This window comes from Gobius niger, assembly GCF_951799975.1.
Source record: "Gobius niger genome assembly, chromosome: 9".
Classification (NCBI taxonomy): Eukaryota; Metazoa; Chordata; class Actinopteri; order Gobiiformes; family Gobiidae; genus Gobius; species Gobius niger.
Genome location: NC_136860.1, coordinates 19,032,186 through 19,051,798, shown reverse-complemented (window position 1 = coordinate 19,051,798; position 19,613 = coordinate 19,032,186). Strand labels below are relative to the sequence as shown.

General features: G+C 41.8%; 1 protein-coding gene across 1 annotated transcript; it reads left to right on the top strand.

The window, feature by feature from the left end:
• The first annotated feature begins 14,754 nt into the window (after positions 1-14,754).
• Positions 14,755-16,902, top strand: sox21b (SRY-box transcription factor 21b). Its single transcript, XM_079563299.1, has 2 exons — positions 14,755-15,051; positions 15,171-16,902. Exon 2 carries the CDS (start codon positions 15,181-15,183, stop codon positions 15,925-15,927), a length of 747 nt encoding a protein of 248 aa, XP_079419425.1. The 5' UTR covers positions 14,755-15,051; positions 15,171-15,180; the 3' UTR covers positions 15,928-16,902.
• Positions 16,903-19,613: the final 2,711 nt, after the last annotated feature.

Genomic DNA, 19,613 nt, shown 5'->3' with positions numbered 1-19,613 from the left:
TTTTGTTCAATTTGGCCTGAAAGTTGCATTTTAGAAAGCTATGAATTCTTAAATGTAGGCACAATAAATATTTCAGACTTATTTATGACTAAAGACGTATATAGAAAAGCTACCATTGGCTTTTACTTCGTGCTACATTGACACTTTTTTATACACCTACAGTACAATGCTGTAGCCATGACTACTGTATTTTCCGGATTATAAGTCGCTCCGGAATATAAGTCGCACCAGCCTTGGCAACTACCCGGTCATGAACTGCACCGTTGACAATCCTCTCCCGGCAGCACGTTGTTCAAGCTCTCCTTTGTGAACTCGTTCCTCTAGCTGTGGCCATGTAGCTTTCAGCCTGAGATTAGCTTTTTTTTTTTTCCTTTGCAGTAGGAGTAACCTCCACTTTTCACCAGTCCCTCACAAGTTTCTCACTCACTCCACACTTTTTTTTCTGCTGCTTAATTACTGTTTTTATACAGTCTGTACACGGTTATATATTTTGATATATAAGTCGCACCAGAGTATAAGTCGCACCCCCAGCCAAACTATGAAAAAAGTGTGACTTATAGTACGGGAAATACAGTAATACCCATTTAATCATAAATTTCACTTTACACCCTGCAACTTTCAAGTTTAGAAATAAACTTGAACTTTATTATGTTTTTTAAATAAAGGTTAAATAGAAAAATAAAAAAAAGAACTCACTGCTTTCAACTAACTAACTTTCAGCACAATTCAACACAAAATTTACTTTCTGATTATTATTATTTCATGTTTTCCCTTTTGATTAGCTGCTATTCAAATTAAACCTGAATGGGCAATTAATTTCTCGAGCATGAATACTGTCACATTTGGCCTATTGCATCTTTTATTACCACTAAGATAATAGCCAAGCTCCTGTTATAATGTTCATTCTTTGCTGTAATTAAGGTCACTCGAAAACCAATTTGCTTTGAGCACAATGCCTCCATTCAAGTGCATTTTTAAAAAGTTGTGTTGTTGTTTTGAAGAGCAGGCTGCGACATAATAGGAGTTCAAATAGCGGGCCGGATCCTATCAAGCAAAAAATACAAAGCGAGTCTTGTGCTTACCTGGGTTGAAAGAGCCCACCTGTCGACGCTCCGACAATAAGCCACGCAGTTTGTACAAAACAAGTGAAGAGAGGAAATCCATTCATACATTGTCTGAATACAGCTGAAGTGTGCCTCCACACTCTCCACTGTCAATCCACGTGTGGAAAAGTGAAACAAAGGCGTCAAAGGATTGTATTAATTCACTTCAGCGCCTGTCAATCACAGCGGCGACACTGCGGCATGTCGTCCCTTGTGCTGCCGACACGCTGTAACACAGGTAAACATGACTTAACTGACTCTTCTGACAAGATTTGGGCTGCGATTGAATACACGGAACAAAGACCAATAAAGAGTTTTTTTTTTTTTTTTATATAACTTTTATGTAGAGAAATCATGACCATTGGCAGGTGTATTGGACATAGAAAGATTGCCATGAGACACAAACCTCACTTCTTGTTGTATTCCAGCTTTACATTATTTAAGATATGGTTGTTGTCGTTGTTTTTTGGTGGGGCCCACAGGTTTTATTTGATAGCACAGTAAAGTGTGAAACGGGGAGACATTCAGCAAATTGTCAGAGGCTGAACTGCTGTCGTCTCTAGCATACAAGTGCAGCAGCCTAGACCAGTGGTTCCCCAAACTTATTTCAATAGCCCCTGAGGCTTTGGACGGCCAGGTATGGACCACATCCTCAAATGCACTGGAGAACCCTGTCTGCGAATTAAGTATACTGCAATATCTATTTTATCTTATTAAATGAAATGAACTTGAGAGTGCACTTTTCATTTTGAATATTTAGCCTTGTTTGGGAGATCCAAGTAATTATAGCATCTTATCCAATAAAGACAATACTACAAATAAAATACTTGTTTTATCATTCCCAAATAGTTGTTTCAAATTGTCAACATTTCATCAGATTATCGATAGGGTATTAACCAAACGCATTTTCTCCAGTTCGGCTTTACCCAAATCCAAAAGCTTCTCGACTGCAGAGTAACAGTGTAATGCCTCATTTGAAAACTACGGCCTACAAAACTGATGGCAACTTTTTGGCGTTGCTGGCGCATTTGTGTCACTTTTTTGTCATGTTTTTGTTGAGTTTTCATCCCTCTCTTTGTTGCTTTTTCTAAGAAGCTTTTAGATTTGGGTAATGCCAAACTAGAGAAAATGTGCAGGTTAAGAGGTTGAACCGAACTTGCAATTTAGTTCCTGTAAGGTTTTCCCTTACCACACTTTGGGATCCGCTGATCTAGGCAGTTGTGGAGCTCTGTTAGTTGTTGGTTTATGTATCTAAAGTTGTCCAAGGATGAACGCTGGTGACTCAGGGTTGTGTTGTTACTAATGAATGTTACAGAGAGATGTTCTGCATGCAAACAGGTGGTCACTCACAAATTGAGTGTCTTCTCAAGTCTGCTGCCTCTGTGTGAAGACTTGTTGCGTTTCATTTCACCCATCCTGTTTTGGTTTTATTCTCTCAGCGATGAACGTCCCGCTGTTTTTAAGGGCCCCATTTGTTCTTGCTGAAGCGCCCTTTTATTTAGAGGAAATCTCCCATCTCAGACCGGCGCTTTGGTTTGACGCAGATCTTCATTAATCTGGGGGAGCGGGCCTGTCGTTTTGATGGGAATTGAATTTGATCCCGCATTGTGGAGCGTACGGATAGCTGACAAAGGCCTGTGTGCCTCCCTGTGTCTGTGCACAATCACAGAGCCCCAATTAAATAATTTGGTACAATAAAGGCGAACAAAGGGAGAGAGCCGGGCAGAAAGTGCAGGCTCAGACATTTGCATTCTACCTATTTCTGTATCATGTTAATTAATTTGCTTTGAAAACCACAAGGGGAGACACAATGCTAAACAGTGCGGCGAAGTATGTTGCTGGTTGCGTAATTTGTAGCAGCATTGCAAAGTGAGAAGACAGTTTTTTTTGTTCGGAGGCCACTTGGTGATAACTGGACAACTGTCTTTTAATGTCAAAGGTGTGAAGAGCGTTTTGCCATTTGTTGCCCCGTGCGGCCAAGGCTAACTGAATGACGGCAGCGGTGGCTGATAGGCGCTGATAGGACGCATATGGAGCTGTCAGTGCACTGGTGGGCTCTGCTGGTCCAGCCGCTGTAATTGAAAGAAATGAGGCATGGAGCTGACACATTAGCAGACTCCCCAGAGATGGACCACACAAAGACACGCACGCACACCCACAAACCCCAGTGTTTCCCCCTTCATCTGCACACGCTATCTGGGCTGTAGAGGGACAGACACAGGGGCCGCACTGTAAGCGGGGCAGGGTGTAAGATTGGGGAGGTCCATCTGGGTTAAGGGGATAATGAGAAAGTGCCCCCGCGCTGGGATAATCAGCTCATCTCTCCCCAGCACAACCATTTATTTGCTGTTTATTGGGCGTGTGAGGGCCCCAAGGGGAAGAGCTGTCGGTGAGGCAGCACCTGCAGCTCCTCTCGCGCCGTGATTTAGCATCGGCCGGAGCTAGCGGGCAGATTACTCTGGACACTGATCAAACCCTATTTGCACTGTGATGAGACAAACTGCTCCCTCACTGACTGCCTCAGCCCATTGGAGACTGCTGCCCTGTGTAAAAATGATTAACAGTCCTGGGACATTGTGGCCACCATTCAACACTCACTCAGTCCTGTGCAGTTATGGAGTTTATGAAATCTTAAGTGTGTTCATAACAGCCAAATGGAGTCAGCACTTGTGTTCATTCTTCGCTAAAGCATAGGTGTACTAGTTACCAGGTAGATATGAGTGAGGATTGCAGGTAACATTGTGAAGTTGGAAAACTGCTCATAGACTTTTGATTAAGAACTCATGATGGATTACGATTCTACAAGCACTAGTAAAATCACAAAACATTTAGCAAATCTTTAGCAGCAGGTTTACATGGTTTCCCATACCGCGCCTTTCCACAGCCGCACCGGCACGCATGCGCAAAGCGCATCCACAACCGGGAGCAGACAATATATCCTGTAACCTTCAAAAGTATTGTGTATAGAAAAAGGTCCCCTGTTGCATTCAGAGTGGAAGGCACTCCAGCTCCATCATTGTACGCCACATTTTCATGCTTTAGTGCCGAACAAAGGCCTGCTCTCTCCACTAAATGATCAGGCCATCTTAAATGTTTACACAAAGCACCTGAGCCTGAATAGCGATGTATGGAGTGCCCTGGCAAGGTCTCCTTTCTTTCAGCTCCGTCTGTGTGCCTGCCTAGCATCAGATTGATGAAGCCATGTTCTGATCTTTCTCTTCCTCTGCTCCTCCATTAGTTTTTCTTTTTTTTTTTTACAGTGTTTACCGTATTACCATAACCCTGAAGCAAGGCCCATTTTGAACAGCACCCGAGTGAATGGCTAGCATATTAAGGCCAGCAATTATTGTAAAGAAAATGTACAGTATAAACAGCTGAGAAGAATGGAGGGTCGAGCTCATAATGGCATCTGAAAGCTTTCATTTTTTTGCCTCATTGTCTCTCCTTCCTTCTCTAAACAACCTTCCCTTTTTTGCAGCTATCAGAGCGAAGTTCTCACAGGCAAAATGAAGTGCATTCATGCTTCCTGAAAGAGGCTTTTAAGCTCAAGTGCAGCTCAAACAAAGAGGAAGGTGAGCTGCGCCTGGCCTGACTATGACTCAGTCTTTATGACCTTGCTAGGCTCAATTTAAGAATACAGCAACACAAATCCAGTAGCACAATACAGTCAGACTTATTGCTATTTATTCTTTTCTTTTTTTGGGGGAGTTCAAATTGCTAATGAATTGCAACTTTTGTGGAATGTTTCTTCATAGTTCAAATGGAAAAAGAAGGAGAAATGTTAAATGTGAATTGTCAGCGTGACACTGATCCAACTCTTTCTCTGCGAATTTGTGCTTTTGGGGAGAAGTATTGTGCGTGTATTGATTTAGGGCACTCAGGCGATATCCATCTCGAAGATAAATGTTCGCTTATGATAAGATACAAAGAGCATTTTTCTTTGCCGTCAGCCCCCCGCCCTTCGCTCCTCTCTCTTCATTTTGCTAACTGGTGCTCAGGGCTGCTCCTCCGCTGACCAAGCATCAGCAAACCCCCCCCTCCCCTCTACCCTCAGCTGATAAATGGGCTCTTTTTCAATTCAAGGGAGGACGAGATAATCCCAGATAATGTGGATACAGTTTTCATTTTCTTGTCACCCAATTAAACTGCAATTATCCTGAGCGCGGGAGAGGAGAAAAGTGGGAAGAATGGCCAAAGAATGGGAGACTCTCCACAGACACATTAGCCCAGATTTTGGTCCATGTTGATAAAAAAAAAAAAAAAGAGAGAGAGAGAGAGAACTGTTTCGTAGCACTTGGCAGTACACGGTGAAATTCAGACCTGCCGGGTTCATGAGAAGAATGCACGTGATGGAGTTGTGATAAAGCCAGCGACACTGTAGTCAGAAAGGGTCAGGATAAGACTTTTGCTCTCCTGAAATATACACAGCGGTATGTAAAGAAGTAAATTCATGTAGTTGTCATTGCTTTTCTATCAAACTAGGGGTTAATATCAGTGAGATAAGGTCAAACATGCCGACCAGTAATGAGCAGCTTTTACCCCTGAACTGGGAGACCTGTGGTGCGAGTCCAGTCCTGAACCTTTTAAGCCTGTTTGTTCGAATCTTTCAAAGCATCAAGGATACATTTTTTTTTATTATTCCTCTTTTTTATTATTATCATGCTAATGGCCTTTGTGCGCAGGAACAAAAGTGTGCATTTTGTGGATCCTTTTGTTATCGCCGACTGATCAATGCAAGATCCCTGACGCTGGCTGCGCAGGGGTTCAGGAACCTTCAAACACTATTTAAAAAGTGCTTTTGACTGGGGTGGGGGGGAAGGGGGGCTTACTGTTCTTTAAAAGCATCGACCAGCTCTTTGAAATAAAAAAAAAGGAGAAGAAGGGGAGTGGGGGGGGACGCTTCCTGTGTCAATTGTTGGCCTCCAGATTGAAGCCAACTCTTCTTCGCTGGCACAAAATCTAAGAAGTAAATGAATGTCTTTTGTAATTACTGTTTCTCTTAGTAATTATCACACGGGACGATTTATGGATTAACATATTGATTTCACTTGACCCGTGGCGAGGTTTAATTTGGACGGGCGAGATACTCTTTTGGCTTGGGATTGCAAACACAAACAGCCCCCCGGGCCTCCCCCCCGTCTCCCTCCTCCTTCTCTGTTCTGCTCTTTAGGCGTGTCAACCCATCTTTAGCAAATGTCCCGCGGGACGTCCAGCATAAGTCTTTTTGCGCTCCTATCCCCCTTTATTCACAAGGGAAAACTGCGCTACTATTGACTTATGCCCCCACCCCTCCCAAAAAAGTGAAGAAGCAGAGGTTTAAGTAATGAATTAATCTTGACGAAAGCGATTAGCGCTTTGAAGTCTTTGATTATGTGCAAAGCTAGTCACTTCACTATCCTTCCCCCCCCCCCCCCCCCCCCCCCCCTCCCTCACAGGCACCGGAGATAAACAGTAGGAATAAACACAAATCACCAGGCAAACATCTTAACACGCTAACACAGGCTGGCTGTTTATAAAGCTGATAAAGAAAAGCCTATGCACTCGAGATTTTAATACAGCAGACAACTCCACGCCCAGGGGCCAAATTCTGCCCCGTTGTAAATATTTATGTGGCACCTAAATACATTGTGTGTTTTGAACCTTTTCACTTTCCCGGGATTGAGAATGATTGACTGCCAGAGAAACAAAGTGTTGATTGCCAACTTGGACAGAATGACCAAAAAGGTGAAATAATAAGGTAACAGTATAACTTGTGTTGGTGTTGATGGACTAATTGGGGTTTCCAAGCAACTGAATAGCACTGTTCTGTTGACATTCTGAGATGAGATCAAACATGTTTTGGGAGAAATATTTTGTTTAGGAATCAGCAATTCATCAATTAATCTCTTAGCCCCCACCTGAACCGAGCACATTTTCTCCAGGTGGGCTTTACCCAGATCTAAAAGCTTCTTGAAAGTAGCAACAAAATGAGCCGTGAAAAAGGGTGAAAACGTGACAAAAACGTGACGGCAAAGTGACCCTAAACGCAAGAAAAAAAGCAACCAAAGAATAACAGAAAAGTGACAAAAATGTGTGATGTAAAAGCAACAAAAGCAATATGCAACAAAAAACACCACACAAGAGTGACGTGAAGAGTAACAGAAAAATGACAAAAAAGTGACAGAAACGCCACAAAAGAGCAACAAAAAAGCAATGAAAAGAAATTTCAAAAACGGTTGCAGCAACATGCATGGAAAAAGATCAGTTTAGATGAGTTTTGTAGGTCTTAGCTTTCAAATAAGGCACTACACTGGCCTATAGGCTGTAACGTTTTAGATTTGGATAAAGCTGAACTGGATAAAATGTGCCCGGTTAAAATAAGAGGTTAAATAAGCAATTACCCCAACTGGTGAACATATGATTTAGTTTTGGGAAGACTGTGTACAGAATTTTTTTTTATCATTGTTGTTTTAGTCTGTTCTATCATATTGGTTAGAATACCAATGAATGAATGGCAAACTTCTCACTCATGTAGTTGATCCTGTGTGTAGTGTTCTAATTTAGGGTTGACAATGGTGCTTTATGATACGCACAGGCCTTAATGCATTGCTGATTATGGCAGCTGCTGAATACTTTATCAAAGAATGATCGATATCTCCTGTAAGTGTGTGTGCATGAGTGATGGCATGATTACAGAAGCAACAGGAGAAAGAGAGAGAGTGTGTGCGCAGGCTGCAGTGAATACAGCTCTCCCCACTGCCGCTGTGTCCATCAAATAATGAGATCACCTGAGACTCCCCCCCCCTCCACAACGGGACATGCTGACAGGACACTTGGCCTCCCATTGATCACACTGTCATTTAAGACAACGCCTGGGGGGCAACATGGCGGTCCACACACACACATGTACAAACCTGCGGCGGTAGATATGACGAGGCAGTGGGAGAAAGTGATCTTACGTCGGGGTTATTTTATACATTAGGAATTGAGATTTGAGACGGTATTTGGTTTCAGCGTCGACTGGTTGGTTTGTTAACGGACCAGTTTTCATTTGCAACTTGTGTTTGTGTCATTTTATATTTGGAGTGTTGACACCGTAATCTTGACAGTAAAGTTGGAATACTTGTCCCAGATCCAGATAAATACTTTAGAGGAGTCTGTAGCATTGTTCTCTCGAGTTACCTTCACCATACTCTACAATTCTGTCCGTTACGCCCATTTAAACTATGAAATTTCTGCCAAGTCACTCATGAATGCAGCCTAAATGAACGACTGAGGCGTCCAGTGTGAAGGCAGCCTAATGTTTCCTTGTGTCGAGCCCGGCATAATGCAGTCCAGTTGTTGTTTTGTCCCTGAGGTATGTCCGACAACAGACCCATAATAGGACTCACCTAGAGAGACTCGGCATTCAGCCGCCACAAAGGGCCATCTGCAGGAACTCTGTTATTTTGCTCCAGTGAAAAGTCGCACTTTTTCTCTCTCAATGACATGGTTATTATCTTGGTCACTTAATCTCCTCAAATAAGATTGATTTCCCCTTTCAGGCTGTGTTGGAGTGCTTCTGTCAGGCCATGGGAACCATAGAGGAGCATAGAGGCTGCACAATTTTTCCATTTGATGGAGGTCACAGTCGCTCGGGCGGGTTTCTTTGACACGCCGATGGGTCCAGACACAAAAGGGGCTTTTTCCGTTACTGCGAGAGAGGAAGATGCACATAATACTGGAAGATTGTGAGATGAGAGAAAGGACTGTCATGCAAATGATAATGAATGAAGAGAAGACCGGAAAGAAGTACTACTACTAGTACTACTACTAGTACTACTACTAACAAAACTGTACAGTTACCTAGGAACGGTAGAAGTCTCAACAAAATGATTACAAGAGCAGTTGAAAGTAAAACGTTTTCTCAGCTAACTTCTGCTTTCTTACTTATGTTGCTGCGACTTACACCAGGGTTACTTCTACCACTCAAGTAAAAATGCTGAGGTGTAATATTTTGGGGCTCTCAGTCTTCCAATAGCAATGATTCTCAAACCATCCGTCTAGATGATCATCTATTGAGAACCTTTACGACATTGTAATTTTGGACAATTACAAGCGTAATACTGTAGTGTAGTTAAAGTGCGCCCCAGTAAATCACTTCATTGTCCTATTACTTCTGCCAATTTGGGAAAGAAAAGGTGAAGAGAGTTTAGTGATGAGTCAAGTTTGTCTGCTTTCAGTCAACTTACGGCTGACAAAAATAAAACTTTATGTTTCACAGATTAGGTTGAACCTTGTCTAACTTTATACCTTGAACAAAGACCACCTTTTATGAACTCAAAGCGTAACCTTTTCTATTTATTATACATTAATATTCACATCTTTATTTGCCTTTCAAAATGCGCTAGAGCTTGAGGTCAGGAGTAGTTAATAAGCTGGAAGCGCTGCATTGTCATCTCTGCCGTACGAGTGTCTTTGATGTTAAAGATGAACAAGTTGCCCTATGTATTTTTCTTGTTTGAAGGACGATGGTGAACTATGAATGTCCAAACAGCATGTGCAGTGCTGCCCCGGGTTCAAGGAGATTGGATCACGGTTTTGTTTGTGGCTCGGCCTCAATTCAGATGCCACATAAAGACGGCGAGAGACTCAGAGAGGCTGGGAGAGAGCAGTCTTTGTCAGATTTGAAGGAAAAAAGGTAGGAGAGGAAGAAAAAAAAATGCCCCAGATGCAACAGTTTTTCTTGTGAACCTGACTGCAACTATAAATGTATCGGGAGAGATGAGCTATCTCGTGTGCCTTTTCTTTCGCCTCTCTGTCCGTGTGATGAGTTAGCAAGACCTGCAACTGATGATGCGAGATAAACGATAGGAAGGGGTGCCGCTATCAGGTGGCATTCTGGGTAATTACAACTCTCTATTTGGGGGGCTTTGCAGAGATCCAGAGCCGCGATAAATGCAATATAATGAAGAAGAAAAGGCAGGAGATAAAGAATTGGCTAAATGGGGCAAAATAGACTCTGATGGGAAAGTCATGGCAGTGCCCCCAAGCCAAACACGTGGTAACCTAAATGTAAATAAATATTATTGCTACCGTGGCAACTGATGCTTTACAGATACAACAGTTTCAATGAGAAGCACTTGTCCAGCAGAAGCTTGGAAGGTTCACTAGTCTATGCTGGGTTTAAACCCTGAATGCTATTGTTGGTATCTTTGAGCAGTCTTCTTACCCACTTTATGGATGTTTAAATCGCTGTGCCTTGGTTTCGCATGAAGCTGACCCAAAACAAAAGACGGAGGAATAGATGAGGAATTAATTTGTTTATCATGAAAAGAAAAAAAGAATAATAAGTGAAGTATTATTGGAACACACAATGTAATACAGTTATTATCACTATTATGCACTGTTGTTGCTACATTGTAAAATGTCAAATTGCTTTAACTCAAAAAAACTAATTCCAAGAGATTCACTTCATAAGACAGTTCATTTCAATTGTGTTCTTATGTTGACAGTTGTTGTTTTCAGTTGTAACTGATGTTTTTCACTTTAGACAACTGAAAACAGTTATGTCAACCTAAGAACTCAATTCAACTCAACTCGGTTCAACATAGCGTTTCTTGGCAGCTTTCTTGAGTTAAAACAGTTTTACATTTTACAGATTCACTGTCATTAAAACCAAACGTAGCTTTATACAACACTTAGCTTATACTGAAAAATACTCTAATGCACAATAAGAAAAAAATGAATAAATACACTATTCACTTAAAGCCACACCGTGTAGAATTTTACCCAATAAATAAAATTGAAATACAAGCATTTATTTTATGACAGATATTTTCATCATAGAAAAATACCTCATAAATGTACAAACAAACATTTATGAGGCTCACCCCTGCTAAGATATGACTGTAAACTTTCCTGGGAGTGGGTACGTCTCCAGCTCGTCTCCATGGAGATGTGACCAAAGTCAACAGAATTTGAGATTTAAACAAGTTAGTTTCTCATCCAAGTCCTTTCTTTTATTACACACTGCAGTAACAGCATTTTCTATGTCATTAGGAGCATGTCTTGTTTTGCTGCAACGGTATAGTCTAAAATGTTACGCAGTGTACCTTTAAGTAGAAGCAACATTATATTCAAAATGTTGTACAGAATAATTTTCCAGATCAAAAATACAATCAGTTTCAAAATAGATGTTGGGAAAGTCATCTAAGCGCTGCAAGGCAAACATGTAGTAACCCTAAACATACTGTATCAGCCCTCGAGCCTTAATCACAGTTCACAAATCGCACACACACAAAAAAAAGAGACCCCTTAATGATCCAGTGAGTCACTTGATTGCTCGCGCCTGTGTTGTTTGCCCCTCAGGCTGTGAAGATACTCTGCAAGTGTAAGATTACGTATAATACTTTGACAAGCGGCGGTTTAAAAAAAGATGAAGGTCTTATCATCCGTGTGGACCGCGCTGCCTGCTTCCATTCTCCGGCTCCATAATGTGTTTTCTAAGTTCTGTTTGTCCAGGTGCTCAAAGGAGAGCCGACAGTCGCTTCAACATCCTTCAACCCCTACATACTTTCCCTTGTATATCATTGTGCTCCCCCCCCCCCCTTCCTTCCTTCACCAAAGGATCATGACCACTATCAATAGTGTTTGCGCTAATGTGATTAAGTTAATACCAAGCGGATTATTTCTCAATTCCACTTGATATGCGTAATATTTAGGCTGGTGTTTTTTTTTTTTTTTAAGTAAACATTTTCAAACCGAAATAAGACAAAGACGTGAAAGCATGCCCCGGGGAGCAATAAAAAAAAATAAAAAAAACGGTATAATTACAACGATTAAAGAAAAAAGTGCACAACTCATTTGGCACTTGGTGAATATATTTGCGGCATTTCAAAATGGGTCACAAATTTGGAGACGAACAAGACAGGCGATCAACTTTATTCAGATTAATTATGCATTTATTCAGAGGGCCTGCGTTAGTCATTCAAAGTGATGTGAATTGCCACAATCCAATCTCGCGCTTAAGCGTGTTTTCTACATATTGTAAAGGACTCTAAAGCGACCTCATTATGCAAAAAAAAGAAAAAAATTACCTCTTCCCATCTAAAGTCTTTAAATAGTAATCAATGGGGGCTGCTAAACTGTTTGTCATTATTGCACTTGATGAAAGGACCTGCTTTAAAAATCAGTTACTGCTGCTAATGGCTTGTGATGGGGACAAATTGGCTGTCAATACGCTCTCCACACCACGCTTTTGTCCCTCTGTAGCGAAATGCATTAATAATTTCTATTCCTGGCATTGCAAATCTTTGATCTGGGAAAGGCTTTGTCTCATCTCGAAAAATTTCTCTAAGCATCTTATTGATAGGGAAATGGGGTACGGGATACAAATGATACGACTAAAAATAATGTTGTATTAATTTGTGGAGATTTTTATTTCATTTTCCCGTGGATTATCTTCGTTATCTCAAATCGACTGTATAAAAACTGGAACATTTTTAACACGCTAATCCCTAAACAGATAAAGCTAGATTTGATTCTTGTCTACTCTCAAGCCCTACATAAGGGGAAATATCAAGTCAATTCAAATGGGGTTTTCTTGCCAAAGCTGTGCATAGAAAGGAGACAGATAGACCACCCCATCCTCAAATGTTCTCCAAGCATCAACAAAAAGAATGAGTTAAGGGGGTGATGCCTGTGAAGTGTTTGTTTACCCAAAATGGAAAAAACAAAAAACAAAAAACACCTGATGAGGAGAGGTCAGACGTGTGCTTGAAATTAATTTTCGCTCAGTCTCCCAAAAGGTGCCACTTTGGGGAATAAAATAAACAAGAACGAGTACCTAAAGTGCTGGGTGTACCTCATCATGTGGCTTTATAATTCCGTGCTATCATGGTACCTTAGGGGCGGGTGGGGTGTGTGTGGGGGGCTACTGTATTGCAGAGTGATGGCTCGTGCATGTGATCTCTCTCTCCGGGAAGTCTAAGCACTGTGTCCCCATGGGCTTGTTGTTGCTCGTGCCCACCGCTGCTGCTGCTGCTGCTGCTGTCGTCTGCCTGCCTATATTTGCATGATATTTTTCTATTCACTTTCCTTATCACTGTATAGCGCTGTGAGGTGGGAGTGCTAGAGCTGGCTTTCGCTCTCAGAGGCTGGACCAGGCTCTCTATCAGCAGGGTAATTCTGCCACTCTCTCTAACTCATCTTTTGAATTATTTAAGTGTCATTTCCCCGCATGCAAGCACAGGTAAGAAGGTGGGTACATGCAAACTCAAGTGTTAAATGTGGGTATCTGATGGAAAATTAAATTGCCAAGGCGCATAGTAATTTTTTTGGCAATAAAGGAAATTTTGAAGGGGTGTTTGCCGTGTTTTATGAAATGAGCAACACTTCTGTATTGATATAATTGTAAAAAAAAAAAATTAAAAAAATGACATTACATTTATTATTATCCTTCTGTATTCACATAATGATTTTACAGGGAAATATAGCATTTAAAACACCGTAGCAATTTTGAAACTGTCAAGACAGTGCCCAGCCTTAATCCAGTATTTTGCACCATTTTACGTGCAGTGAACGGAGGGTGAGCAATAATGTCATCGTTACGCATGACTGGGGCCCGTCCAGCAAAAAAGCATAGCCTCTTTAATAATAATAATAATAATAATAATAATAATAATAATAATAATAATAATAATAATAATAATAATGATAATGATAATGATAATAATAATGTATTGATTTTGTGTTATTTTAATAAACTAAATTACAGCCTATTGAGATGAATTTGACGTCTATTTTATGCTCATTTCGAGAGCAGTCCTGAAGTCATAAAACTATTTATTATGCTGTTCAATGTAGCCCTCCTGAATTGCTTTTCATGCGCATTTATAATTACGCACAACGGGTAAAAAGGTACGAGAATAAGCCACTTAAACGCACAATTTACTCAACAAGTCCCGTTAGATAGCTGTAATTGCTAAGCTGAATATTCGCCATTCTCTCATTTCACTTGTCGATTCGCTGCCCTTGGGAAAGTCCTTTGAAGTAAACGTTCTTTTTTTTAAAGCGGAGAAGAAGAAAAAAGGGGGCATTTCTGAAAAGTAATTAATTTGAACTGAGTGCGATTAGAAACACTCGAGACCTCCCTAACGGCGAACATGAGGTTATTTACGACACATGCAATATGGCCATTGCCAGAAAATTCCTCTTTGCATGTCACCTTGTTCGCAGTGAGAGACTGATCGGGACTGACGCGATAGGAACACATGCCAGATAGGCCTAATAATAACCAAAGAATTAAGAAATAACGTAAAGTGTGTGACGGAGGAAATATCAGGGTAAAAAACGCTCCGCGAATTTTCAACATGCGTAAAATGTTCTCTTTCTTTCCTCCCCCATTTTTCTCAAAATTGTAGCGCAGAAAATGCGGTGGCAGGTGCTTTGAAGGCCAAAAATGTAAACAATAGGCCCACACAATTGAGGGGACAGAGGCTAAACGATGGCCTTTCTTCACGTCACTGTAACGACAGCAATATCTTCACTTTGTGCGTAAAAGAACTTTGACAGATAATGACGCGCCCAGAGCGCACGGACAAGGAGCGCAGCAGCATCCAACTCCAACAGGGTGGGATTTGGAGAAGGAAAAGTCCCGACAGCTCGTCAACAGCCACTGCGCATGCGTCAGTAACACTTTCACTACCTGCCACGAATCCGTGTATTTCACATGGGGCACGCTGAAGCGCTCAACCACTCGCGTCAACGACACTGCCGCTGCCAGTTCTCAGCGTGTGCTTGATGACAGTCCCGAGTGACGGCAAGGAAGGAATCGAGGCAATTATTTTCTTTTCTTTATTCATTTTTTGGTAAAACCTTTTGACGTCATGATGGAGCTGAAAACATAAGTTCAGGACTCACGCGGAGACAAACACTTGTTCTTTTCAGCAGATACGCATCGCAGGGATGCAGAACTGAAATCTTGAGAGTAAGTAAAAACAAAGATGTGTTGTTTTCTTGTGAATTGATGTTTCATCGTGTCATGCATTACGTGCGTCTTCGTCACTTTTAACGTCGCTCGTATTTTTCTCTGGTTGTGTTTTATAGTTTGCCCACCATGTCAAAGCCAATGGATCACGTAAAACGTCCTATGAACGCCTTTATGGTGTGGTCCCGAGCACAAAGAAGGAAGATGGCCCAAGAAAATCCCAAAATGCACAACTCTGAGATCAGCAAGCGACTGGGAGCGGAGTGGAAACTTCTTACGGAGTCTGAGAAGAGGCCGTTTATTGACGAAGCTAAACGACTTCGGGCCATGCACATGAAGGAGCACCCCGACTACAAGTACAGACCGAGGAGGAAGCCTAAGACGCTCATGAAGAAAGACAAGTTTTCCTTCCCAATGCCGTATAACCTCGGGGAGCACGAGGCTCTCAAAGTGAGCGGACTTTCTGGAACTCTTTCTGACTCTGTCATGGGACACCCAGATAAAGCGGCGGCCGCAGCTGCCGCCGCCGCTGCCCGTGTTTTCTTCAACCCGTCAATGTCCACGAACCCTTATTCGTTTTTTGATTTGGGATCCAAAATGACTGAACTTGCGCCACCTTCTTTCTCCTACGCTTCCCCGTTAGGCTACCCACCTGGAAGCGCTACAGCCGCTGCCTTCGCAGGAACGGGCGGCGTGGGTGGCACGCACACTCACACGCACTCTCATCCATCACCTGGGAACCCGGGCTACATGATCCCGTGTAACTGTTCGGCGTGGCCCTCAGCGGGTCTCCAGCCGCCTTTAGCCTACATCCTGTTGCCTGGCATGGGCAAACCTCAACTTGAACCTTACCCTGCGTACGCTGCGGCGTTATGATAGGACACCTCCTATTATCTGAACTCACTGAGAAGAAAATTCGTTTTATTATGCATGCACAAACTTGTACATGTGATGAAGTGCTTGTGGTCTCACATATCACATGTGTTCTGTATATGATTATACCTTTATCTATAAGGTTATTAAGACACTCTCTGGACCCTGAGAGCTCTTTTTATGTTTGGAAGCAGTGACTCAAGAGACTGTAAATGTGTACACAAGAAAACAATCGTCTAGTTGATTTGCCATTTACGGCTTTAGTGTTTGCATTTCCCAGGTTTAGTGTAAATGTCTATTTTGAGTTTTTCCAAAACATGTTTTATAGATGTCTGTAATATTTATTGTTTAGTTCATCTATGGTGAAGAAAGCTATACACTGGATCTGTCATATTTGCACATGAGGGTGTAAGTTATTTCTCACGTCCAACACACTGGCTTTATAACTATAGACATGGCAACTTTTTACCCTTCGTCCTTGCTCTTACAATGTGCTACAGACGAAGCAGCTTTTTAACTAACTCTTATGGACTTTGTATGCTTTATTTGATTGTTTTTTTCTTTTCTTTTCTTTCAACCCCCTTCTGTATTTCAATCTTGCTACTTGTTGAGCGTTAAAAAAGGACTCAAAATAAAAGCGAATGAAACGGAAAGCAATACACTTCTCCACGAGATGAACAAGATTGTTATCTATTTGTCCTTTTTTTTTTTTTCCTTCTTCTTCCCCTCTCTCCCTTCTGGCTTCGGTCCGGTCCAGGTGAAGTGTAAGGTATCCTCTAAAGGCCGCTTTTGTCTGCTCTTTGAATGCCATTACTACGGTGTGTGTGCGTGCGTAAAAGTGCATCTAAATCAAGCCATTGTGACCAAGAGGCAAAGTCTTATTTTCACAGTTTTAATCGTGAATGGGGGGAAAGACACAACGACGCATTTGGGACGAACACGCTCGCCTTTTACTACAAACGGAGTGCGTAAAACGGCGGAGGAAATGACAAGTGGAAAGAAAGTAGAGTTTTGTTTTTGTGTGTGTGTGTGTGTGTTTTTTTTTTTTTTTTTTTTTTTTACTGTTAATGGCTATTAGATCTATAACGAGTAACCCGAGTGGCTGAGACGGGCCGAAAGAGGGAAAGCCGCGGATTCATAAAGGGATCAGAGCGATTATGCAAAAACTAATTTGGACAGTCCAGGGATAATTACCTCCGTCACGCTTAATTAAACCCTTTCAGCGCAGCGTTCACCATAGTGACACCCCCGGCCTCGAACCTAACCTCCCTCACCGCCCCCCACAACTCTCCTCTTTCATCCGGACATCCCAACTTCCAAGATCCCCTCTCTCTCTCTCTCACTCTCTCTCTCTCTCTCTCTCTCTCTCCCTCTCTCTCTCTCCAAACGTGGGATTCAACTTGCGTAAAAGCAATGCGTAAAAGCCGGAAGAAGCAGGTGCAGCGTGGCGGCACTCCCTCCTCCGGAAAAAAAAAAGACCGTTATTTTTTTATTTTTTTTATGTATTCAGTTTACAAAACAAAAACAAGCATATGCAGATGCGGTTATATCATGCAGCCTGTTTGTGCACTGTCTAATGATGGCAAATTGCGCAAAAGCTTTTGGGCCAGTGGGAAATGTCTCGTTTGAGATGCGTTCCTGCGGGGGTGAAAAGGGGCTTCAAGAATTTGAAAGAACTTTTTTTTTTTTTTTTTCCCCAACTATGGGAGCGTTTAGACGGTCGAGGAGGTTTTGTGTGGGAACAAAACGCGGGGTTGGGAGCTTTTTGTGCGAGCGTTGTTTGTTGAAGTGGAGCCCTGCAAAAGCGGCTGCCTTTCCCTCATTGTGATGAAAGCAATCAGTGGTATTTGGAAAACTGTTAGCATTGTGCACTTCTTCTGTGTCCATTGTGCGGGATTTCTTTTCACCGGCTTTTTTTCTTTTCTTTTTTTTCTTCTTCTTTTTTTTTCAGCCGATCCAGCTGGCCGGAGTGAATAGCAGCGCAATGTGTACACGCTTTGTCCCTCCAAGCCCTTCAAGTAGCCCTCCGTGAATGGAGTGAGTTGACACTGCATGACAGTGAAACAACATAATAAAAAATACATGAGCGCGTGAATAGAAGCAGGCGCATAAATAAATAAAATGGGTGGCCAAAACTGGATAAACCGAGTGACAAAACAGTGAAAGGGGGTGGGGGGGAAGAAAAAGATATTTAACACGCTAGATTAGCATAAGAAAGCAATCTACAAGCCAGAACAATTGATGAATGGGTTTACCGGCCAAGGAAGAAATGGACTAAATGCCTTTTGAATGCATGGCCTATGTTTTTCCTGTCAAAGACTCACAAGGCTGAATGGGGACAAGGTGGAGATGGGACGGGGGGGGGGGTTAGTGGGACTAAAGTTTGGTCTACTTCAGTAATAGTTGAAAATACAAGACTTACTATTATAAATCACAGCCAAAAGTAGTCATTCATCTGCATGCACAAGTGTGTTTCCTGCTGCTGATATTACATGTATTCAGAAAATAGTATAAACATGAAATCAAAATGATCAACTAAATGTAAGAGACATGTGGCTGGCCTGGTTATTTAGATGCCTTTGAACAACGTGCTGCAGAGAATAAAACATTATGTTATAAATGTGTCCGTTTCTTACCCCGAACAAAACTACTTGCACACTATTTAGCATATAAGAGATGTGTGTAAGTGAGATATTGATTTTTTTATTGTTATTATTATTATTATTATTTTATTTTTTTACACCAATAGTTTATTAAATTCAATACAAGACTAAGACAAGAAGCCACATTTCTTTTTCAATCAGTGTGTATTCATTTTCACTATAAGACAAGGCCTTGAAAACCATCGAGGGTTTTTCTCATAAAGCGTATGATTTCTCACAACACTGAATTCCCGGGTCAAATAATATAAAGAGGTCGATAGCAAATATGATATTATTTCATTGCCTTAACAGCCCTGGTCTGGTGTGTATTCATCCAATTTGACACTTCCAAAGGTGAGGAGATTTGAGGGCACTGCAGCTGGTGATACTCTGTAAGCTCCCCCCCCCACCCACCCCTTCCGATGCCCCTGATATCATTATGTCTTAGTGTTAAGCCCGTTATGTGCCTGTAAGACATTTGTAGGCGCCAGATTAGGCAAATGAACGCACTACATATGTATCTGCAGTTCAAGCATGTTTGACCTCGCAGCCATGTACAATAGTTCCCTCATCCCTAATTTGCCTAAGGCATGGCCTACGAGCCAACCAGATTATCAGCATCCCTCAATGGCGAAAAGATGGTATTTTTTTTTTCTGACATGAATAATACATCAATATAGTCTTTGAGGATTTTTTTTTTTCTATTTGTTTGCAGGAGACTTTACCTGAGATGGCTACACCTGTGTCCCGTGTTGTAAACCTCAAAGAGCTATCACCGCTCACCTCTCCCCCGTCTCATTTTCAAACCGAATCAAAGTGTGCAAAAGTCTCTCCTCCAGCAATCTCTCCAATCTCTCCAGGTTCAGGTCAGGAATGTTTATGAAGGCGCACATATTACCTGTAATCTGTCCAAGGTGGGGAAGCGCTGTATTTTTCGGACTTTTCTATGCTACCCAGGAGGGGGGTGAAAAATGGGGGAAGGAAAAAAAAAAAAAATTATCTTGCATTGCACCTTTGCGGCAACAGCCAAAAAACGTGGCAAATCAA

What these genes read in the sequence shown, in the direction of transcription:
- sox21b (XM_079563299.1), top strand. Translation starts at nt 15,181, where the DNA reads ATGTCAAAGCCAATGGATCACGTAAAACGTCCTATGAACGCCTTTATG.